A 25,138-nucleotide genomic window follows, 5' to 3' on the forward strand; every position below is an offset into this window, starting at 1 on the left:
TCTCTTTGTTTTTAGACCTGACCTTAAACTACCTTTCTAGATATTACCTGTCTTCTGCATAGGAACAAAACTTAATATCATTACTAATATTTTCCATTTTTTCTTGCCATCTGTACTTTGTGCAATCTGTTTCTTTATTTTGTAATGATTGCCCCCAGAAACTTGACTTGTCAAATTCTGTTCATCTTCCAGGGTGTATCTCAAATGTTATTTTTTTTCATAACCTTTTCTTCACTATCTTTCTTTGATTCAGAAGTCATTCCCTTCATCTGATCTCTTATAAATACTTTTGTAAGTTTATTATGGCATATGTCAGTCTGTCTTGAGTTTTTTCTTTTTCCTTAGATTATGATTGCCTAAAGGGCAAAGATTGTGTCTTAATCTTTTCTTATCTCCATGTTGTTATAGCATCATTTTTAAAACATGTGAGACAACAGTTGTTGATTGGTTGAATTAGTTTTTCAAGGTTTATCAATTTTAATAATTTGTAGACACAGACTTAAGAAACTTGAAACGATTGTGGGTTTTTTTATACATTGTAATAACCAATATTTCTAGCACTATAGGGAATGAAGTATTCCAAATAACTTAATTTTACAGTTAAGCTTTTGAATATCAGATATTTAGCTATAACACAGTCATATACACAATATGAACTATTAAGCTATATAAGGACCATTTGTCTCTACCTTCAATGTATTGCTTTCGGTTTCTAAAGCTACTTTTTGGTTTTTCCTCTTTTTTTTGGTTAACTTTTGTTGCCTTTTCTGAGCTACCTTTTAGTCCTTTTTTTGTTTCCTTATTCTGGAAAATCAGGTAGCCAAATATGCCAGTGTTCTGTATAAAATGTGAAATCATGGCTTCTGAGTGAAATTGTAAGTCAGAAGAAAAGTACATGAGATAGGACATGAAATCTGTTGTGTTACCTGAAATGAATTTTAAAAAATTCTTTTCAGAAAATGAATTACTTTTCTTTATAGTTATATTCTAGATAAATTGTTTCATATGTGTTGCTTTATGAGTCAAAAGATTTCCAGATAAAGTCAAGGGTTACAGTAAATATGGTTCAGCTTTTCAGAAGTTTAATTTATGCTACTGTCTGAGTTTTCACAAATAGTTGCTTAATACCACTATGTATTTGTAGATCTACTCTCTAAGAAAAAAATGATAGGTAACAAATCAAACTCTAGATAGAGGTGTACTAAATGTTAAGGAATACAGTCACATACTATTTATCAGTACTGTTCATAAAATGAACTTTGTGAAGTCAGCCTGGTTTTTATTGAAAGATTAGTCACTATATACCTATACATTGTTATTTTCAAAGTTTTAAGAAGAGAATTTTTCTGATCCTCCTTAGGTTCCTTCTTTGATTATCAAGTAGCTTTGGTATTATCCTTCTAAACATTTAGGTTTCCAATTCGGTACTTAGTCTCGTGAATGTTTATTTACACTATGAAGGACAACAATGGTCTGATTAGTTATGTAATTTTGTAGTATATGTCCTTTGGCAAGCATTCTGCAATATAGATCTGTCCATTCAGAATGTTTTTCAATTAACTTAATTTTTTTTTTCTAGGTTAAAAAATAGCCATACTTTTAGTGACTATTCAGCCTAATACTCTGCTTATGAAAATTTCCATCATTATTATTTTCATTTTGGATTGAGAAAATGAATCCAAATATAGAAGAAAGTACCAGATGTTGGGAAAAAATACCTGCTAAATAGTGGAACACCTAATAACTAATCTGCAAGAAGTTATAAAGAAATAAAATTGTTATGCTTCGATTTTGGTATGGTATTGACTCTCTAGAACATAGGTAGCCCTCTAAAAAATCATCCAGTTTTCTAAATTATGGAAATTTTGTGGAAGACTACCTGGATTTTGAGCCTCGTCATGGCTTCATCGGAATTTCATAGTGACTACAGGCTTTCATACAGTTCTCAAGGTAGGATTCCTGCTTTCGAAACTGACAAAAAAATATTGCTATTAATCTTACAAGGAAAGATTCTGAATGTTTAGTTGAACGAACATTTTCTTTCATATGTATAATGGTAGGAGCAGAGACCTAGTGTGTCAATTCAGTGCTAGTTTCATAAATGTTAATGACTATAATAGACTTTTAACTTGTCCTACTAGTATTTAACATCTAGTGCATTTTAGAGTTGACTGGTCTTCCTCAGAAGACCCTGGCCTCTTCTTCTGATTCTTAACTTTACTAATATACTCATTGTCAGGGTTTACAGTAAAGATCATGCTCAAAAGGAATCCAGAGGTTATTGCTATAGAAGAATAAGAAACCAGACAAATTCTGACGTAAGATCCTTGTGGACCCTTAATATAAAGATGTGTTTCCAAACTTAAGAATTCTGATCTAAGGACTAGAAGCTAGATAAAAGAATTAGAAGTTCAACTTGTCAAGTTCTAATCCACGTGTGAAAGTTGCTCAGTCATGTCTGACTCTTTGCGACCCCATGAACTATACAGTCCACGGAATTCTCTAGGCCAGGATACTGGAGTGGGTAGCCTTTCCCTTCTCCAGGGGATCTTCCCAACCCAGGGATCAAAGCCAGGTCTCCCACATTGCAGGTGGATTCTTTACCAACTAAAACACAAGGGAAGCCCATAATTTTTGAACTTTTTATCATAGAAAAGATGTTACCAGAGGTCCTAGGAATGAAGATCATTTTGTTTTCCACAGACCAGTCCAATTCTTAAAGAGTTATTGAAAGCATACCTTTTTGAATTCTGCTCCCATGAATGTATAGTAACAGATCTTTTTTTGTTGTTCTGATAAGCCAGATTTTCAGGACCATTATGGATTGATGTATATATCTAAGAAGTCCATATGTACAAAATGTGGCTCTCAAATCAACAAAGCCATAGCATTTAATATAAACTGTTGTTTATAATTAAAATAAGTATTATTTTAATTTTTTTTCCATTTGGTCATGGTTTCATGGGAGTTTATATTTATAGGTAAACTTCATATTTAGACAATGAAACAGTGTAGACATTTGGTTCTGCCTTAGTGATAAACTTAGCTAAAGGAAGATATGGTTAAGAAGGTAAATTGGTAATATTTAATGCATCTAAGTGATGAAAATATATTTAATAGTCTTCTGAATTTTTTATCGATCTGATAATTTTTAAACAACTGTACTGTAATATACATACCATATAATCACCCATTTTAAATATACAATTCATTGGTTTACAGTTACTCACAGAGTTGTACAACCATCATCACAATCAAATATAGAAAATTTTATCAACCCCAAAAGAAACTGAACTCATTAATGGTCACTCCCCACTTCCCTCCAAACCACCTTATCCCCAGTCCTAGGCAACCTCTGGTCTATTTTTGTCCATAGAGTTTTGCCTATTCTGTGTGACTGGTTCTTTTCATTTAGCATAGTGTTTTTATAGTATTAGATAAGGAACTTTGATTATGAAGGCTGTTATGAAGATTCATTCATGTCATAACATGTTTCAGTATTCCTTTTTATTGTACAATAATTTGTTGCATGAATATATCACATATTATTCATCCATTCATTCATTTATCAATTGATGGACATTTGGGTTATTTACCCCTTTTAGTTATTATGAATAATGCTGCTATGAACATTTTTGTGCAAGTTTTTGTGTGGATTTATGTTTTCATTTCTCTTGTAAAAATACCTGAGAGTGAAATTGCTGGGTCAGATGGTAGTTCTATGTTTAACTTTTTGAGGAACTGCTAGGCTGTTTTCCAAAGTGGTTGCTGTAATTTTACATTGTAACTGATAATTAAAAAAAAAAAAAAGTTCAACAAGGCTGTAGAGATTCTGTGTAAACTCTTTTGGGTAACTTTCACAACATTTTATCTGAATGAAATTCTGTTGTTTTACATATGTGTATTTTTACCAATATTCTTATGTGCTATAAAATTTAGCTCTTAGAATTCATGTTTTCAAAATTAAATTTTAAAAAAGCCTTTCAAAAAACTTTAAAATTCTTTTTAAAGGAATGGAATATTTGGAACTTAATTCATCTTGAGATTTTAAACTTTTGCTCTTTCATTTTTACTTAATATAACATGTTTTCCCATACTTTGTATATAATAATGCATAGTTTTAAGGAATATAGTTGCTTATACTGCTACTTCTTTGATCTGTTAAATTTTCTTTTCTTCCATGTGTTTTTTCTGGATTTTCTGCCTTGTGATTACAAAAGAGGAATTCCTGACTTATCTAGAACACTACCAGCTAACTATTCCAATAAGAGTTGATCAAAATGGAGCTTTTCTCAGCTTTACTGTGAAAAATGATAAACACTCCAGGAGAAGACGGAGTATGGACCCTATCGATCCACAGCAGGCAGTATCTAAGTTATTTTTTAAACTTTCAGCCTATGGCAAGCACTTTCACCTAAACTTGACTCTCAACACAGATTTTGTGTCCAAACATTTTACAGTAGAATATTGGGGAAAAGATGGACCCCAGTGGAAGCATGATTTTTTAGACAACTGTCATTACACAGGATACTTGCAAGATCAACGTAGTACAACTAAAGTGGCTTTAAGCAATTGTGTTGGGTTGGTAAGTAGATGTTATAATTTTAAATTTCTGATGGGGAAATAAATTCACAATATAAATGTCTTTTCTCAGGTTAATAATATATACACATATATTTATATGGTTTATCTAGGGAAGGAAACATTCTAAAATTTTTGTTATTTCTATTGCCTTTGCTTTTGATAATCTTTTTCATAATGTTTGCATTGAACTTTCAAAGTAGGAACAATTTTTAAAACCCTGTATTATTAGTAGAGGAGTGAATGAAACCTCTCCTTTCCTTTTAGAGTTAAATTTTTCTGATCAAATACTGTATGCTTAATGCATAGACAAAACTCAGTCTTTGATGAGGAACTTAGGGGTATTGTGTGTATGTATGTGTTTGTATTATGCAGGAAACCATGACACTGATTACCTCTTAAAGTTCTTTCGTGTCTTTCTCTGGTAATCAACATAGCTTAAAATTACTCATGACCTGTTTAGGTTTATAAGTCCTTGAAGCAAAATCTTATATATCAATCAATGTCTCTTTAGAAAATATTTTTTTTCCTACATTTATCTGATAATTGATAATAAATCTTATTTTACCCTGAAACTGGATTTCAAGAGTATAGGTTCTATGCTGGGCATTTGAGTCCATTCTAGTCTAATGGTAAATACACAGTTCAAGGCTGCACATAGTAATGGTTGTAGAACAAAGCACATTCTTCATTTCTACTTCCTGTATTTCACATTTCATCTACTGCTTTTCATGCCAGTGTAGATGTTCTATTAAAGCTTTATTGGTTTAAAAGAGTACAGATATTTTGATGCTCAACTCACATTTTCAGAAACTGTTTTTCTTCCTTACTCTATCACATCCATATCTTCAATCTTATTTCACTATAAAAAAGTATATGGAGTTGAGTTTAGATAGATTCTAAATTTCAAAGAAGTATTAAGAACCATGTAGTTGAGAAAAATTTTTGCCATGGGTATATATAAGATTTTGCTTAAATGTCAATTTTCTGTAATGTTAATAAGTCAAAATGATTACTTAGATTTTAATATTTGGGTTAATTCCTATAATATAGACATATTGAATATATTCATCACTAGTTTCTTTGTCTCTAAGCAGTTTTAAACTTTATATACAAAAGAGATTCCTCTTTTTGAATAAATTATCCAAAACAACTATTTTTAAACTTATGACATTTGCTGTTAAGTATGATAGAAAAATACTGTTCCTAGTCATTAACCAAGCTCTTTAAATTTGGCATTAATTATGCCATTGATAATTTTAACATGCTGGTCAAATGAACAGATCTGAGATTTAGAAAAAAAGCTAATTCCATTGTGAAGCTGAGGGAAGAGGAGTGATTAGAGATATGAAGATGAGTTAGATCTTATAGGAGATAATGAAAGTCTATACCGACTATGGCACTGGGAATGGAGCAGATGGATAAATTTGAACCTCAGTTTGGTGAGAAAATTTATAGGATTTGTGTCTTATTGACTTTTCTTCCCTAGCATATAGTAAGTAGTGGATATTTAATGATATTTAAAAAATCATTGAACTGGATGTGAAATGGAGGAGAGAAAGTAATTGATGATGATTGAGATTTCACTTTTGGACGAGGCTGTATATGAATTTTACTAACAGAGAAAAGTCATGGTAGTGGAATGCTGGAGTTTAAAGGAAGATGAAGATAGTGATTTTGATATAGTGAATGTGAAGAATCTGAAGAAATAAAGGTTAAAGATTCTAGTTGGCTTTTGGAAAATATAGCTTTGAAATCTAGAAAAGAATTTTATTCTGGAAACAGATAATTTGAGAATTGCTGATATAAGTGGCTACTGATGGAATGGTGAAAGACGTTGATAAGGCAAAGGTGAGAAGAAGATTATAAATGGAATCTGTACTTAAGGGAATAGCAGAGTGTTGTTGCAGGAAGGTGGACCCCTTCCAGGGCCCGAAACTGGGCTCTTGTCTAATGCTCGGAAATGAATTGTCCAAGGAGACACATGGGCTGACAAAGCAAGAGATTTTATTGGGAAAGGGCACCTGGGTGGAGAGCAGTAGGGTAAGGAAACCCAGGAGAACTGTAGGGTAAGGAAATCCAGGAGAACTGCTCTGCCGTGTGGCTCGCAGTCTTGGGTTTTATGGTGATGGGATTAGTTTCCTGGTGGTCTTTGGCCAATCATTCTAATTCAGAGTCTTTCCTGGTGGCACATGCATCGCTCAGCCAAGATGGATGCTAGTGAGAGGGATTCTGGGAAGTGGACGGACACGCAGTGTCTCCTTTAGACCTTTCCCGAACTCTTCCGGTTGGTGACGGCTTATTAGTTCCCTATTTCTTATCAGGATCTCCTGTCATAAAACAACTCATGCAAATGGTTACTATGGTGCCTGGCCAGGGTGGGTGGTTTCAATCAATGTGCTTCCCCTAACAGTGTCACTCATCTATTTTTCATCCTCATTGAAACTTCTGTGTCTCTTGTTCTCTTTTTTTTCCTATTCATTAGCACCTGTTTTAGGCTTCTCTTGTGGCTCAGCTGGTAAATAATCCACCTGCAGTACAGGAGACCTGGGTTTGACCCCTAGGTTCCAAAGATCCCCTGGAGAAGGGAAAGGATACCCACTCCAGTATTCTGCCCTGGAGAATTCCATGGACTGTAGGGGTCTTAAATAGTTGGACCTAACTGAGCAACTTTCACTTTCACTTTTAGCACCTGTTTTACTTTTAGCTTCCTGTTGAAACTGTATGGTGTTGATTCATTTTGATTTCTTGATTCAGGGGTGGTCTACCAGGTTTATAACTGAAGTTTCCATTTCACTTTGGCAACTAATAAGGAATTTGTGAGCAGATCCTATGTAAATATCCTTCCTCATCATACTTTTATTTGCCAGTTTTAGTAATCCTCACATTTATTCTTATTTTATGTCATGTTATTTTTAAAAATGTGTCCAACTCTGTGACCCCGTAGACTGTAGCCTGCAGGCTTCCTCTGTCCATGGAATTCTCCAGGCAAAAATCCTGAAGTGGGTAGCCATTTTCCTCTCTAGAGGACCTTCCCAACCTAGAGATTGAACTTGAGTCTCCTGCATTGCAGGTGGATTCTTTACCGTCTGACACAGCAGGGAAGCCCTATATCATATTACATTTTTAATCAAATGGAATATATAAATAAGTTTTTCTAAAATCCCATTTTTCTAAGGTCCCTTTTAACCAATTTTGTTTTTAATTGTTCTATATAAAATAGTTTTCAATGTAGAGATCATTGGTGCCTTCTAATCATATTTCCTTACCCATAATTTCAATTTTACAATGCTTATACCACTCATCCATTTCCTTAGCCCTTGTATCTATTGCTTGGAATATATTCCATTCTACTTTGGAGTCATTTTTCTTGGAGTATATGGTTTAATCAATTTCTTGAGCTAGTAATAGCTCAAGATCTTGGGGTTTCTTTATTCCTAGGTTAATTCTGCATTTTCTTTTTGTTTACAGAATTTGCATACTTGTTTTGTTGGAGAACATTGTTAAGTAATTACCTCAGAAAAGGTACCTGAGAAGTAAAATTTCTGAGTCTTTGCCTGTTTCAAAGTGACTTTATGTTGCCCTCTTGTTTGGTTAATAATTTAGCTAGATATAGAAGTCTAGGTTCAAAAATAATTTTCCTTTAGGACCATGGATATTGGAATTGGAAAAGGGAAATATGGGGTATCAAACTTATCTCTATGGCTTTATATCTTAGGAAAAGATTTAAAGGTCTAAGCATTGATTTATTTTGGTGGCAGATAAGTCTGCTTCTTATTCTTTTCTTTAAAAATTTTTCTTTCTTCAAAATGGTATGCTTTTCTTCTTATCCTTTTTGTTTCAGAAATTATATAATAATGTATAAGCTGTGGGTCTTCTGTCCTTACACTGACTTTGTATTTGATGAGTACTTTCAATTTAAAGACTGTCCTTCAACTGAGAGATATATAAAAAAAAATTTCTTAGTAACTTTCTCTCCTTGTACCCCACCATCCCATTCTGTAATTGGATCTCCTTTTTTCTTTTCACCCCATTTTTTTTTTCATTTTTGTTCTAAGATCTATGAAATTTTCCCACTTTTGCTTTCTTTTTCTTCATTGATTTAAAAATTATAGCAGTCATATTTCTTATTTTCAACAGATCTTTTCCAGATCTGTTTGTTTCTTCGTATTTTGTTCAACTTCATGAAAAATGATTTTATCTCTCTAAGATACTAAATACTATACACATAGTTCAGTTCAGTTCAGTTGCTCAGTTGTGTCCAACTCTCTGCGAGCCCATGAATTGCAGCACTCCAGGCCTCCCTGTCCATCACTAACTCCTGGAGTTCACCCAAACTCATGTGCATCGAGTCAGTGATGCCATCCAGCCATCTCATCCTCTGTTCTCCCCTTCTCCTCCTGCCCCTAGTCCCGCCCAGCATCAGGGTCTTTTCCAATCAGTCAACTCTTTGCATGAGGTGGCCAAAGTATTGGAGTTTCAGCCTCAGCATCAGTCCTTCCAGTGAACATCCAGGACTGATCTTCTTTAGGATGGACTGGTTGGATCTCCTTGCAGTCCAAGGGACTCCTAAGAGTCTTCTCCAGCACCACAGTTCAAAAGCATCAATTCTTCAGTGCTCAGCTTTCTTCACAGTCCAACTCTCACATCCATACATGACCACTGGAAAAACCATAGCCTTGACTAGACGGACCTTTGTTGGCAAAGTATATCTCTGCTTTTGAATATACTATCTAGGTTGGTCATAACTTTCCTTCCAAGGAGTAAGCATCCTTTAATTTAATGGCTGTAATAACCATGTGCGGTGATTTATTTTCTGGAGCCCCCAAAAATAAAGTCTGACACTGTTTCCACTGTTTCCCCATCTATTTCCCATGAAGTGATGGGACCAGATGCCATGATCCTTGTTTTCTGAATGTTGAGCTTTAAGGCAACTTTTTCACTCTCCTCTTTCATTTTCATCAAGAGGCTTTTTAGTTCTTCTTCACTTTCTGCCATAGGGGTGGTGTCCTCTGCATATCTGAGGTTACTGATATTTCTCCCGGCAATCTTGATTCCAGCTTGTGCTTCCTCCAGCCCAGCATATCTCATGATGTACTCTGCATATAAGATAAATAAGCAGGGTGACAATATACAGCCTTGACGTACTCCTTTTCCTATTTGGAACCAGTCTGTTGTTCCATGTACAGTTCTAACTGTGCTTCCTGACCTGCGTATAGGTTTCTCAAGAGGCAGGTCAGGTGGTCTGGTATGCCCATCTCTTTCAGAAGTTTCCACAGTTTATTGTGATCCACACAGTCAAAGGCTTTGGCATAGTCAATAAAGCAGAAATAGATGTTTTTCTGAAACTCTCTCGCTTTTTTGATGATCCAGCGGATGTTGGCAATTTGATCTCTGGTTCCTCTGCCTTTTCTAAAACCAGCTTGAACATCTGGAAGTTCACGGTTCAGGTATTGCTGAAGCCTGGCTTGGAGAATTTTGAGCATTGCTTTGCTAGCATGTGAGATGAGTGCAATTGTGCCGTAGTTTGAGCATTCTTTGACATTGCCTTTCTTTGGAATTGGAATGAAAACTGACCTTTTCCAGTCCTGTGGCCTCTGCTGAGTTTTTCAAATTTGCTGGCATATTGAGTGCAGCACTTTCACAGCATCATCTTTCAGGATTTGAAATAGCTCAACTGGAATTCCATCATCTCCACTAGTTTTGTTCATAATGATGCTTTCTAAGGCCCACTTGACTTCATATTCCAGGATGTCTGACTCTAGGTGAGTGATCACACCATTGTGGTTATCTTTGTCGTGAATATCTTTTTTGTACAGTTCTTCTGTGTATTCTTGCCACCTCTTCTTAATATCTTCTGCTTCTTTTAGGTGCATACCATTTCTTTATTGAGCCCAACTTTGCATGAAATGTTCCCTTGGAATCTCTAATTTTCTTGAAGAGGTCTCTAGTCTTTTCCATTCAGTTGTTTTCCTCTGTTTCTTTGCATTGTTCACTAATGAAGGCTTTCTTATCTCTCCGTGCTATTCTTTGGAACTCTGCATTCAAATGGGAATATCTTTCCTTTTCTCCTTTGCTTTTCCCTTCTCTTCTTTTCACAGCTATTTATAAGGCCTCCTCAGACAGCCATTTTGCTTTTTTTGCATTTTTTTTTTCCATGGGGATGGTCTTGATCCCCGTCTCCTGTACAGTGTCACGAACCTCTGTCCATAGTTCATCAGGCACTCTATCTATCAGATCTAGTCCCTTAAATCTATTTCTCACTTCCACTGTATAATCATAAGGGATTTGATTTAGGTCATACCTGAATGGTCTAGTGGTTTTCCCTACTTTCTTCAAATTCAGTCTAAATTTGACAATAAGGAGTTCATGATCTAAGTCACAGTCAGCTCCTGGTTTTGTTTTTGTTGTCTGTATAGAGCTTCTCCATCTTTGGCTGCAAAGAATATAATCAGTCTGATTTTGGTGTTGACCATCTGGTGATGTCCATGTGTAGAGTCTTCTCTTGTGTTGTTGGAAGAGGGTGTTTGCTATGACCAGTGCATTTTCTTGGCAAAACTCTATTAGTCTTTGCCCTGCTTCATTCCATATTCCAAGGCCAAATTTGCCTATTACTCCAGGTGTTTCTTGACTTCCTATTTATGCATTCCAGTCCCCAGTAATGAAAATGACATCTTTTTTGGGTGTTAGTTCTAAGAAGTCTTCTAGGTCTTCATAGAACCGTTCAACTTCAGCTTCTTCAGCGTTACTGGTTGGGGCGTAGGCTTGGATCACCCTGATATTGAATGGTTTGCCTTGGAAACGAACAGAGATCATTCTGTTGTTTTTGAGATTGCATCCAAGTACTGCATTTCGGACTCTTTTGTTGACCATGATGGCTACTCCATTTCTTCTAAGGGATTCTTGCCTACATAGTTAGAAAAGACCAACAACCCCGTTAGATTTTCTGTTCATTTAGTTATGTTCACAATTGCCTCTCTACATTTTTCATTATTAATTCATCCATTCATCAAATGATTATAAGTACTTATCAAGTACGCGGCACTGTTCCAGGTGATAGGAGTACAACAATGAGCAAAACAAGAATCCATGTAATCCTATAGCTTGTATTCTAGTGGAGGAGATGCACAATTAAGTAAATAAGAATCATAATATGTTGGGTAGTGATAAGTTCTAAGGTAGAAAAAATATTTACTAAAGACCTTAAAAGGAATAAGAAAAGGGATGATGACATCTGAAGGATAAGATTTCCAGGTGGAAATCTTCAAATACAAAGGTCTGATTTGAGAGTGTTTGAGGAATACCAAGAAGATTGCCATGGCTAAAGCTAAGTGAGAGAGAGCAAGAGTAATGGAAGGTGAAGTTAGAAAGAGAACTCGGGGCAGATGTTAGGCTTTAGAGAACACAGTAAGGAAAGAATCAGTGATGATTCTAAGCTTGGGGCCTGAGCAACTAGAATATATTAATAGCAGCCATCAATGAGATAAGAAAGATGTAGGTATTAATTGAGATGGAAAAACTGTAGTAGTAGTAGGTTGGGGGGTTTTATATAACATAATTTCACATACTGAACTTGAGATACTATCTAGGATACTAGATATGCAAGCCTGGAGTTCAGGAGAGAGATGTGAGTTGTGAACTTAATTTTGGGAATCATCTATCTATGTATATGTCTGTATCTGTATCTGTCTCTCTATATATGGCATTTAAGCCAGAAGGTAATATGAATTTGCTTTGAGAGAATATATATAGAATAAATTAGAGGTCTAAGGACTGAGCCTTTTGAGTGCTCCAAGAGGTTAGGGAGATCAAAAAGATGTGGAGGGGACATCTAAGAACAGTGGAGCAAGAAGGCTGAAGAAAAACCAGGCAAATATCCTGGAAGCTAATAGAAGGAAGTATTTAAAGGGAAAAATGCTGCTGAGTCAAAATAAGAGTAAACTAAAGACCAAAAATTGAATTTATCAATGGCTTCTCTCCTAGACCTCCAGAGGGATTCAGGGTACATACACAAATACAAATATTAAGAGCCAATGATATAAAAAAATACTGAAGTCAACAATTATTCAGGAATGGTATTGTAGTGAGTGACAATGATCCAGAAACTAACGTCTTTGAGGAGTGATGAAACTGACTTTGGGTCAGTAGTTGGCAACTACTGCTTGCAGAGGGAAAAGGTGATGGTATGGGATTTGAAGGGTATGGAATTTTTTTTTTTTCTTTGAGAACAGGGCGATAATTGCTTAGAAATATCATTGAGTACAAGAAATCTTAACCCTCCCTCCATGTCTAATAGGAGGCATGTAGGAGAGAAAGTAGCCACCATTCCAGAAGATTACAGGGAAGGAAAAATGTTATTCAGGGAGATTCAGATTTTTGTTTGAACCTGATGAAATGAACATTCACAGATGAGGCGGAGGGTATATATCAATTATATGTAATTGACCTTGAGATTGAGAGGATATAGTTGCAGTGTTTTAAATGGTGAAAGGGGAAATAGAAGGTGAGATCACAAAATGTAATGTACCTAACCATATGGGCAATGGAATCCAGGGAATGAGTCTTGGGGTTGTTGGAGGGACTGGCATGTCAGGGAATGGAGGACTCCATCATCTGACCTCCAGCACATAATCCTTTCCCCTTACCCTCCCTTTATCTACAGAGCTCCTTCTCAAATACTGTGTGCATGCTTCTGTCCTGTTGTCTCTGCATTTGCCATTCCCACTGTCTGGCTCTTTCCTAAGATATCTGGCATACTCCTTCACTTTATTCAGGTTTCTGTTCAAATACCACCTTACAGAGGATGTTCCTGACCATCCTAAATAGTTTGTATAATTCTCTCTGTCCTCTGATTACTTTCTGTCCTCTTACTGCTTTATTTCTCTTCTTGACATATCTTGCTACCTGATTCTTCATTTATTTATACAATGAATGAACAACTTTTTTTTATAGTTCTTTCCTAAAGCATATAAGCTTCATGAAAGGGTCAAAATTCTTTTTTCATTTTTGTACTCCTACCACCTAGAATAGTATCTGTCATGTGATAGGCTCTCAAAGCATACTTTTTAAATAAATAGATGAAGTTAGAAGCAACCCTCAGAGACTAGGGGAATTATAATATAGTGACTAAGAGTTCAGCTTCCAAACATAGTTGAATGAATTTGTTATTGAACTTTGCTCAATATAATTTTCTTATCTGCCAAATAGTAGTACCTACTTTATAGAGATATTAAGATTAAATGGGATAATGTGTATAGACATTTTACAGACTACCTAACACATCAGATCTCTGGATTTTCTTCCGACACCTTTACCTTCTTGAAATTAGAGATTTTATTTACCAGGTTTCTGACTATTTTTCTCCAGCAGCCTGACTTTCTTGTTTTTGACATCTGCCCACAGTCCAGCATCTACCATAGACCCTGCTTCCTCCACTTCATGCTTATCAAAATGTCTTATATAAGCCTTCCCTTCTGCATGCACCTTCTTTTCTTCAGGAGACTTGCTTAGTTTGTTATTGCTTTGTTAATCTTCTTGGTAAAGTAATTCATAATCAGAGATTAGGGTTTGTTAGTGGCCTATTCTATTATTCCTGTCAGTTGTTATTATTTACTCGCAAAGTTGTGTCTGACTCTTTTGCAACCCCATGGACTATAGAGGGCCAATCTCCTTTATTCATGAGATTTCCCAGGTAAGAATACTGGAGTTGGTTGCCATTTCCTTATTCATGAGTCCTTCCCAACCCAAGGATCAAGCCCACATCTCTTACATTGGTTCAGATCAGTTCAGTCATTCAGTCGTGTCCAACTCTTTGAGACCCCATGAATTGCAGCACGCCAGGCCTCTCTGTCGATTACCATCTCCCAGAGTTCACTCAGAATCACGTCCATCTCATGATGCCATCCAGCCATCTCATCCTCTGTCGTCCCCTTCTTCTCCTGCCCCCAATCCCTCCCAGCATCAGAGTCTTTTCCAGTGAGTCAACTCTTGGCATGAGGTGGCCAAAGTACTGGAGCTTCAGCTTCAGCATCATTCCTTCCAAAGAAATCCCAGGGCTGATCTCCTTCAGAATAGACTGGTTGGATCTCCTTGCAGTCCAAGGGACTCTCAAGAGTCTTCTCCAACACCACAGTTCAAAAGTATCAATTCTTCAGCGCTCAGCCTTCTTCACAGTCCAACTCTCACATCCATACATGACCACAGGAAAAACCATACCTTGACTAGACGGACCTTAGTCGGCAAAGTAATGTCTCTGCTTTTGAATATACTATCTAGATTGGTCATAACTTTCCTTCCAAGGAGTAAGCGTCTTTTAATTTCATGGCTGCAGTCACCATCTGCAGTGATTTTGGAGCCCCCTAAAATAAAGTCTGACACTGTTTCCACTGTTTCCCCATCTATTTCCCATGAAGTGACGGGACTGGATGCTATGATCTTCATTTTCTGAATGTTGAGCTTTAAGCCAACTTTTTCACTCTCCTCTTTCACTTTCATCAAGAGGCTTTTTAGCTCCTCTTCACTTTCTGCCATAGGGTGGTGTCATCTGCATATCTGAGGTTATTGATATTTCTCCCGGCAATCTTGATTCCAGCTTGTGTTTCTTCCAGTCCAGCGTTTCTCATGATGTACTCTTCATATAAGATAAATAAGCAGGGTGACAATATACAGCCTTGACGTACTCCTTTTCCTATCTGGAACCACTCTGTTGTTCCATGTCCAGTTCTAACTGTTGCTTCCTGACCTGCATACAGAGTTCTCAAGAGGCAGGTCAGGTGGTCTGGTATGCCCATCTCTTTCAGAATTTTCCACAGTTTATTGTGATCCACACAGTCAAAGGCTTTGGCATAGTCAATAAAGCAGAAAGAGATATTTTTTGGAACTCTCTCGCTTTTTTGATGATCCAGCGGATGTTGGCAATTTGATCTCTGGTTCCTCTGCCTTTTCTAAAACCAGCTTGAATATCAGGGAGTTCACAGTTCACATATTGCTGAAGCCTGGCTTGGAGAATTTTGAGCATTACTTTACTAGCATGTGAGATGAGTGCAATTGTGCCGTAGTTTGAGCATTCTTTGACATTGCCTTTCTTTGGAATTGGAATGAAAACTGACCTTTTCCAGTCCTGTGGCCACTGCTGAGTTTTCCAAATTTGCTGGCATATTGAGTGCAGCACTTTCACAGCATCATCTTTCCGGATTTGAAACAGCTCAACTGGAATTCCATCACCTCCATTAGCTTTGTTCGTAGTGATGCTTTCTAAGGCCCACTTGACTTCTCATTCCAAGATGTCTGGCTCTAGGTTAGTGATCACATCATCATGATTATCTGGATCGTGAAGATCTTTTTTGTACAGTTCTTCCGTGTATTCTTGCCACCTCTTCTTAATATCTTCTGCTTCTGTTAGGTCCATACGATTTCTGTCCTTTATTGAGCCTATCTTTGCATGAAATGTTCCCTTGGTATCTCTAATTTTCTTAAGGAGACCTCTAGTCTTTCCCATTCTGTTGTTTTACTCTATATCTTTGCACTGATCGCTGGAGAAGGCTTTCTTATCTCTTCTTGTTATTCTTTGGAACTCTGCATTCAGATGCTTATATCTTTCCTTTTCTCCTTTGCTTTTCGCCTCTCTTCTTTTTACAGCTATTTGTAAGGTAGGCAGATTTTTTTTACCACTGAGCCACCAGGGAAGTATTCCTTTCAGTATTTCTATTTAATTTAGAGACTAATATCCTTAAGTAAGGCCAACAATAGTGAAAATAATGTGAAGTGACTAGGCCGCTTTTTTGTGTTTTTTGCACTCTTTTTTTATTGTTGTTCAGTCACAAGTTGTGTCTGATTCTTGGTGACCCTGGTGGTTTGCAGCACACCAGGCTCCCCTGTCCTTCACTATTTCTTGAAGTTTGCTCAAATTCCTATCCATTGAGTCAGTGATGCTATCTAACCATCTCATTCTCTGCTACCTGCTTCTCCTTCTGCCCTCAATCTTTCCCAGCATCAGGGTGTTTTCCAATGAGTAGGTTCTTCATATCAGGTGGCCAAAGTATTAGAGCTTTAGCTTCAGCATCAGTCCTTCCAGTGAATATTCACGGTTGATTTCCTTTAGGATTGACTCGTTTTATCTCCTTACAGTCCAAAGGACTCTCAGGAGTTTTCTCAAGCGCTGTCTGAAAGCATCAGGTCTTTGGCACTAAACCTTATTTATGGTCCAACTCTCACATCCGTACATGACCACTGGAAAAACCATAGCTTTGACTGTATGGACCTTTGTCAGCAAAGTGATGTCTCTGTTTTTAATGTGCTGTCTAAGTTTGTCATAGCTTTCCTTCCAAGGAACATGTGCCTTTTAATTTCATGACTGCAGTCACTGTCCACAGTGATTTTGGAGCCCAAGAAAATAAAATCTGTCACTGTTTCCACTATTCTGCTTCTATTTGCCATGAAGTGATGTGACAGGATGCCATGATGTTAGTTTTTTGAATGTTGAGTTTTAAGTCAGCTTTTTCACTTGCCTCTCCTTGTTCACCCTCATTGAGAGGCTCTTTAGTTCATCTTCACTCTCTGCCATTAGTGTGGTATCATCCGCATATCTGATGTTGTTGATATTTTTCCTGGCAATCTTGATTCCAGCTTGTGAGTCTGGCATGCTGTATTCTGTGTAGAAGTTAAATAAGCAGGGTGACAATATACAACCTTGATGTACTCGTTTCCCAATTTGGAACCAGTCCATTGTTCCGTGTCTGGTTCTAACTGTTGATTCTTGACCTGCATACAGGTTTCTCAGAAGACAGGTAAGATAGTCTGGTATTCCTATCTCTTTAAGAATTTCCACAGTTTGTTGTGATCCACACAGTTAAAAACTTCAGTGTAGTCAATAAAGCAGAAGTAGATGTTTTTCTGAAATTCCCTTGTGTTCTCAATGATCTAACAAATGTTGCCAATTTAATCTTTGGTTTCTCTGTCTTTTCTAAACCCAGTTTGTACATCTCGAAGTTCTTAGTTCACATGCTCGTGAAGCCTAGCTTGAAGGATTTTGAGCATAACTTTGCTAGCATGTAAAATGAGTGTAGTTGTATGATAGTTTGAACATTCTTTGTCATTGCCCTTCTTTGGGACTGGAATCAAAACTAACCATTTCCAGTCTTGTGGCCACTGAGTTTTCCAGATTTGCTGGCATATTGAGTGAAACATTTTAACAGCATCATCTTTTAGGATTTGAAATAGCTCATCTGGAATCCCATCACCTTACTAGCTTTGTTTGTAGTAATGCTTCTTAAGGCCCTTTTAACTTCACATTCCAGGTTGTCTGGCTGTAATCACCATCATGATTATCTGGGTCATTAAGACCTTTTTTTGTTTAGTTATTCTGTGTATTCTTGCCATCTCTTCTTAGCCTGTTCCTTACCATTTCTGTCCTTTATCATGCCCATCCTTGTATGAAATGCTCCCTTGTTGTCTCCAGGTTTTTTGAAGAGATCTCTAGTCTTTCTCATTCTGTTTTCCCCTGTTTCTTTGCGTTGTTCATTTAAGAAGGCTTCTTATCTCTCCTTACTATTCTCTGAAACTCTGCATTCAGTTGGGTATATCATTCCCTTTCTCACTTGCTCTTTGCTTCTCTTCTTTAACTCATTTCTTTTAGCTCATTTCATGTAGGTGACAGCCAACTTCATCTATTAATTAGAGTAGCTCTGATTATGTCTTATTTTTCTCTTCAAGCATGTGGTACTTAGCATGAATTTCCCTAAACAGAATCATAGAGGTTTAGATTCAAAGGGATCTTAGAGATTATTGCACCAGAGGTTTTCAGCTTTTTTCTTTTTAAAGCAGCAAAATTCTTTTCTCAAATGAAATATTATGTGGAAACTTAATATATAGATTAATAAAAGTACAGCTGATTCCTAAGCCTAGCAATCCAAGCCGTGTAGGTCTCCCTTTGTTGTCTGTGGCAGTCTCCTGAAGGCACTTCCATAGAACCCTTAGGGTTCCCTAGAGTGCTGTTTTAAAAGCACTAATTTACAGCAACCCTTTCATTTTTCCAGCTGAGGAAATACACTCAGAGTTTGTGTTTTATCCAATGTTACAGGGTAAATTGGTTGGGTTAAGAACAGTCCTTACATATGCCATTCTTAGGAAAACACTGTTAGACAAAGCTGGAAGTTCTTATTTCTGATGCAGATAGCTTACTATCTCATTTCTTTTAATCAGCTTTTTTTTTTCCTATATATACAACATATGGAATACTTTCTTTGCCTGTAACTGATACAAGAAACCCGTCTCCAGAGATTAAGAGATGGGGATTGGAGAGATAAGAAGTGGCCCAATCTCTGTTTAAGAGAGCAAATAGTATGCTTGGGAAAAGACAACATGGAGTTGAAAAGTTAAAAATTGATTCAATACTTGAGATGTAGCAATGCAATGTTGAATTAATTAAACATAAATGATACCAATAGTAAGCTCTCTTGTAGTTCAGAAGAGTGTGAAGCTACTCCAGTTGGGCTCAAAGATGTTTTAAAGAGGAATGATGACTGAGCTAAGTAGAACTTGGCTAAGTAAACAGACATAAGGCAATATAATATTGCAAATAAGAGCAGAGCTTTGTGTGACTGCCAGCTCCTTCACTTACCTCTGTCTAATATTGGACAGGTTCTTAACCTCTGAACCTAGTACTTCAGAGATGTATGGAGATGTATGGCATGTATATGAATTAAGGACATATATATTGGTGTAACATAGAGCTTTAAATGTGAGAAGTGTATCACAATACAAGTTTATTTCTCCCGTATATGTGTCTAGACTGGACAGCTTTCCATGAGGTCACTTAGGGACCCAAGTTCTTTTTCGGCTTCCACTTTTCCTAGGTTTTCTCTGAGAGAATGGAGAATTCCAGTGGAGACACTCTTAGGGGCTTGGCCTGAAAGTCGTATATGCTCTGCCTATTTTCTGTTGGTCACAATTTGACTATAAAGTTGTACCTAGTTAAGTTGTGTGCACAATTTGGAAAGTAAATAAGTCTTAGTGAACATACAAACCTGGAGAAGGAAATGGCAACTCACTCCACTATTCTTGCCTGGAAAATCCCATGGACAGAGGAGCCTGGCAGGCTGTAGTCCATGGGGTTGCAAAGAGTCAGACACGACTGAGTGACTGAGCATGTACCACACGAACATACAGAGATCTCTACTACCTAACATTGTTATTGGGAAAACTGGAGGGAATAATTTATGTTTTATGCTTAGTACAAGGTAAAGCATGTAAAGGTATATAAGCATCCTTTTTAAAGAATAGCAAAATTCATGTGTTTTAGCCTCCTTTTTGGAGAGGTATCACCTTATTTTTGACTCTTGGCAATAGTAATAATTAATATTTAAAATGATTCTTCTTGTTAAATTCTTTGCTTCTTTTTCTTTTAGCATGGTGTTATTGCTACAGAAGATGAAGAATATTTTATTGAACCATTAAAGAATACCACAGAGGATTCCAAACATTTTAGTTATGAAAATGGCCATCCTCATGTCATTTACAAAAAGTCTACCCTTCAGCAAAGGCATCTATATGATCACTCTCATTGTGGGGTCTCGGGTGAGTGTGTAGCTTTTAGAAAGTATAGTCTTGTATTGCCACTTCCTTCTGGCATATATGGTAAGATTAACAATAAAAAATAAATAGGAATTTGAGTAATTAGAATGATAATATCCAGAGTCTACTTAAAAGATGTCACCTGTCAATAATTTGAAGTCAATTTTGGAAGCTCTTGAAGAAGTCTGTAAAATACAAGTCTGTGTGAAAGTTGTTTTTTTTTTTTCTCTGAAAGTGTTAGTTGCTCAGTAATGTCCATCTCTTTGCAACCCCATGGACTGTAGCCCATCAGGCTTCTCTGTCCATGGAATTCTCCAGGTAAGAGAACTGGATTGAGTAGCCATTCCCTTCTTCAGGGGATCTTCCTGACTCTGGGATTGAAGCCTGGGTCTCCTGTATTGCAGGCGGATTCTTAACCGTCTGAGCCACTAGGGAAACCTGTTTCTTTGAAGGTTAAGCCTTATTTTATCCAGATAATAGTTACAGCTTTCATGCACAGGTATTCTATAGTACTCTGCTGTTTGGTTTGCCTGATATAAGAATCTAAACACTTGAATAAAGCTTGAAGAGACTTAAAGTTCGTATTCAAAGGTAGTGTTAGTTCAGGTACTGTGGAGATACATACAAACCTAGACTTCAGTGGTCAAAGAAGGCTTCGTGGAGGAAATGAATTTTAAGCTGAGGGAGTAATGGGTAGAGTGTTCTATATAAAAGGAATAACATTTACAAAGGTTCTGAACCAAAAGAGAAGATATCACATTCCTGAAAATGGCAGTTGATGTAACTCGATATTAGAATATGGATTGGAGAGAAAGAGTGAGATTCATAGTGGTTTGGGGTGAGTGGTTGTGAGAGGTGAAACTGTAAGAAGTGGCCCAGTCACAAAGGGCTTATAAACTTTGTTGAAGAGTTTGTTTATCTTAAGTGTAGTGCTATCCCACAGAAAGGGTCAGTGAAAATCAGATGATTAGATTTGGGTTTTAAAAAGCTTACTCTGGCAGCCTTATGGAGACTGAATTGGGCAGAAGAGAGGTAAGGGGTTAGGAGGCAATTTAGTCTAAAGATTAGGAACTTAGAAAAATAGAGGATATAGTATAATATAGTAGAAAGAACATGGGCTGGGGCATATTTGTGGACAAATTACCCAACTTTCTGAGTATTCCTCTCAGCAAACATTAGTTACTCAGTCCAGTGGCAGCAGCCATCATTATTGGGATGACCTTTGAGATACTATATTAAAAAAAAGAGTAGGTTTATTCCATGTAGTTCTGGTAGCTAGAAGTAGGAGCAGAGTGTTTCAGAGACAACTTTCAGCTTAATACAAAGAAGAATTCACAAACCAGTAAATTTAGTAAAATATGGAATGTGTTCAACAGATAGATTTGTAAAAGTGGAGTAGTTTACCTTGTGAGTTAGTGAATGTATCACCCTCTGTTTCTTCTCTGTATCCTTCATAGGCTCTTTTTCTTCTGTTTCAAGTACAAGTTTTCTTTGGAGTTCTTTCCTCAGCTCACTGTTCTCATTCTCCATGCTCTCTTCCTGAGTGATTTTTGAGGCTTTTAATTGTGGGAGATTCTTATTGGTTAAGGATAATTGGCCCTAAAAAAGATCACTTAAAGTGAATCTACCTGAGAGATGAAATACAGCATCATAGTAAATAATGAAAAAAAAGTTTTATTTGTCTTTGGATTGAATAATGAGACTAAACAGTATCATTTATTTATCTTATAGTTAACAAAATTTAGGCTATAAGTGACAACCTTATATAAATTCTTTAAAGAGCAGGATTCAAATATTTAGCTGTTTATTGTGATATAGTTTTCCCACCATTTTTTCTTAACATGACATTCTCCAAGTCATGATTGTAAAGATAACCTTTGCAAATGCATTTAAAGATTTCATATTCTGAAAAGTATCTCTTAACTATTTGAAATTCAAATTATCAACTTTTGCAGTGCCTATTTTGTTACTAATTGGTATTTACCAGGAAGATTCTTATTTTTCAATGGTTTAGACATGAATCAGGCAATTCTGTTTTTATCACTGTCGTAAAATTCTGTCCTCTTGGAAGAAGATTTTTATATTCTACAATCTCTTTCCCTAGATTATGGAAATTGTTTCCTAAATGGTCTTTGCTTTTAATGCATCCTTTCATTAGCCATTTCTGCTACCTCTAACACTGGTCCATTTAGTTTGAACTCTCATTATCTCTTGCTTAGACCATTGTAATGAGTTTCTATCTAGTCTTCCTATCTCCAGGTTTGTCCATTTCTGTCTTTCGTCAGGTTTGTCTCCTAATTCTGGCTTACACACCTTCCCACTGGCATCCCAATAGTGGGAATATAGTAGTACTAGTAGTTCCCTAAATTCCATGGATATGTCACTAGATATTATTGGGGAAAAAGCATTTTATATTTAATAAGTGTGAGAAATGTCTGGTTAAGAACTACTGATTTTAATTTTGATACTAGTTCAACGGTATAGTTCAGTATAGTAAAGTGAGATGTGCATTTACAGGTTTACACTGCCTGTTATCAGGAACTCAAGTTTATATTAAAATATATAAAAACTGTTGACAGTGGGAATATTTATTTCAAATTAAAATATGAACTTTCTCATTCTAGTTAGATTTACTGTTGATTAAAAAACTTTTTATGGAGCTCAAAGTGAGTCTCTTGTGTCTGGCCCCGCTCCCTGCACTTCGTCACCATGCCTCACCAAATTTAGAAATCAAGGACTTTCTGCTCACAGCCAGGTGAAGGGACACCAGATCTGTCAAGATGAAGAAAAATAAGGATAATGCAAAGTTTAAAGTTCGTTGCAGCAGATACCTTTATACCTTCATCTTCGCAGACAAAGAGAAAGCAAAGAAGCAGTCCTTGCCCCTAGGTTTGACAGTGAAGGAGCTAAAATGAACTACACACATTAATTTGAACTGTATTAAATTTTTAAAAATTAAAAAGGAAACTTTTTATGAAAGAAATGTCTGTTCTTTGTAGAAATTTTAGAAAATACAGGATGAAAAGAAAAAAGAAGTTGCTCTTATACCACTACCCAGAGATAACTGAGTGTTCTTATAGTCTATTCATACAGATATGTCTTTATACCTGCATTATCTACTTATATATAATATGAAATAAATATTCATTTGGCATGCATGCACAAGACTATTCTCAGTGCTGGGATGCAGCGACAGATAAAGCAGAAAAAGTTCATACTTTCTGGAATCTTATATTCTAGTGAGGAGAGTGTTACTCAGTTGTGTCCGACTCTTTGCCACTCCGTGGACTGTAGCCCACCAGGCTCTTTGTCCATGTAATTCTCTAAGCAGGAATACTGGAGTGGGTTGCCATTTCCTTCTCCAGAGGATCTTCTCTACCCAGGATTCAAAGCTAGGTCTCCTGTATTGCAGGCAGACTCTTTACCATCTGAGCCACCAGGGAAGTCCAGTGAGGAGAGACAGTTACTAAACAAGCATTTAAATAAACAAATAACTACATGGCCAACTATCAAGAAGTAGTGAGTAATGAAAAATAAAGCAGATCAATGAGATAATTTTGGATGGCTATATATATTAAAAATGTTTTAATATTGATCCAAAACTCAAAATTCTATTTTAGATGACGAAGAGATCTATGTATTTGGCTTTGGGGGTAAAGTTCTTCATTGTACAATATATGTTTGTGGAAGAATGTTTTCTTTAACATTCTATACTCAATCCAGGATTAAACTGAGCAAGCCACATGTAATGAGTATCATTTGAAAAACTACTTATCTCTGTTTTGAAACAAAACAAGTCAGTTCTGTATTCTGCTTCACACTAAAAAGGATGTTAATTACAGATCATTAAACTTAATGTTAAGCAGTCAATTGACAATTGTAAAATGTAGATAATGTTTTGTAATGATCTAATCACATGGGGGAGACTTTAATCTTTAAATTTTACTCAGAATACATGCATGTTTATTACATGTATTTATCAGACTACAAATCTTTTGAGTATAAGGATTACGTTTTTTCATTTATGAACATTGATCAAGGACATTGTGAATATATATTTCTGATGGAGCAGTAGCCAAGCAAACTTAACATTTAAAAATCCTAAAAGCTGAAAGCTGTGAAAATGATAATAACAACAGTTACCTTATACTAAATGCTATAAAATGAGAAACACTATTGCTAATGTTTATTTTGCCCAATTATGTCTAATTCTTTATATAATACTTTAAATGAAAATAAGGAGAAATTGAATAAGTGAAAATGATAAAAATAATGGAAATTCTGTCCTGTGTTTAGACCTTTAAGCTGTCCAGCCAGAGGAAGAAGAAAACTAAGCATGATTTGAATGTACGAGTGGTTTCATGATCACAAAAGACTGAGCAAGAGAAACTGGGAGTAATATTAATGCAGAAAAGATTTTGGCTGTCTCATATCGATATTACCACAAACCCAGTGGCTTAAGCAATATACATTTATTATCTTGCATTTTCTGTGGACCAGAAGTTTGTGTATGGGGCTTCCCTGCTGGCTCAGAGGTTAAAGCATATGCCTCCAATGTGGGAAACCCGGGTTCGATCCCTGGGTCGGGAAGATCCCCTGGAGAAGGAAATGGCAACCCACTCCAGTACTCTTGCCTGGAAAATCCTGTGGATGGAGGAGTTTGGTAGGCTACAGTCCATGGGGTCGCAAAGAGTCGGACATGACTGGGTGACTTCACTTTCACTTTCAGGTTATTTATTTAGCCTCAACCAGGGCTGGGTTCTCATCCAGAGTTTTTACTGGGGAAGAATTCACTTCCTCACTCCCATAGTTATTGGCAGCATTCAGTTCCTTGCTGTTATAAGACTGAAAGCTTTGGTTTTGGTTTGTTGTCTGCCAGAGTCCACCTGCAGTGCCTCAGCATGTACAGTTTACCAACTTGGTTGGTTCCTTCCTGTAAGTCAGCAAGGGAACAACTGTAGTAAGAGAGATGCTACAACATTATATA

The 25,138-nt window shown here is 36.5% G+C and overlaps 1 protein-coding gene across 6 annotated transcripts in view; it reads left to right on the top strand.

Moving 5' to 3' along the window:
* The window catches only part of ADAMTS6 (ADAM metallopeptidase with thrombospondin type 1 motif 6), a 289,127-nt gene that overhangs the window by 5,917 nt on the left and 258,072 nt on the right, over window positions 1-25,138 (top strand). For all 6 annotated transcript variants that reach the window (XR_011249658.1, XR_011249659.1, XR_011249660.1 and 3 more), the window contains exons 2-4: window positions 1,580-1,950; window positions 4,221-4,585; window positions 19,986-20,154. Coding sequence is in view for 3 of the 6 variants with exons in the window: in XM_069556308.1 (XP_069412409.1) it covers window positions 1,857-1,950; window positions 4,221-4,585; window positions 19,986-20,154 (628 nt within the window). In the remaining 3 variants the exon portion in view is untranslated. The remainder of the gene's footprint in view (window positions 1-1,579; window positions 1,951-4,220; window positions 4,586-19,985; window positions 20,155-25,138) is intronic.

Source organism: Ovis canadensis, chromosome 16 (genome assembly GCF_042477335.2).
Source record: "Ovis canadensis isolate MfBH-ARS-UI-01 breed Bighorn chromosome 16, ARS-UI_OviCan_v2, whole genome shotgun sequence".
In the NCBI taxonomy this organism is placed as follows: Eukaryota; Metazoa; Chordata; class Mammalia; order Artiodactyla; family Bovidae; genus Ovis; species Ovis canadensis.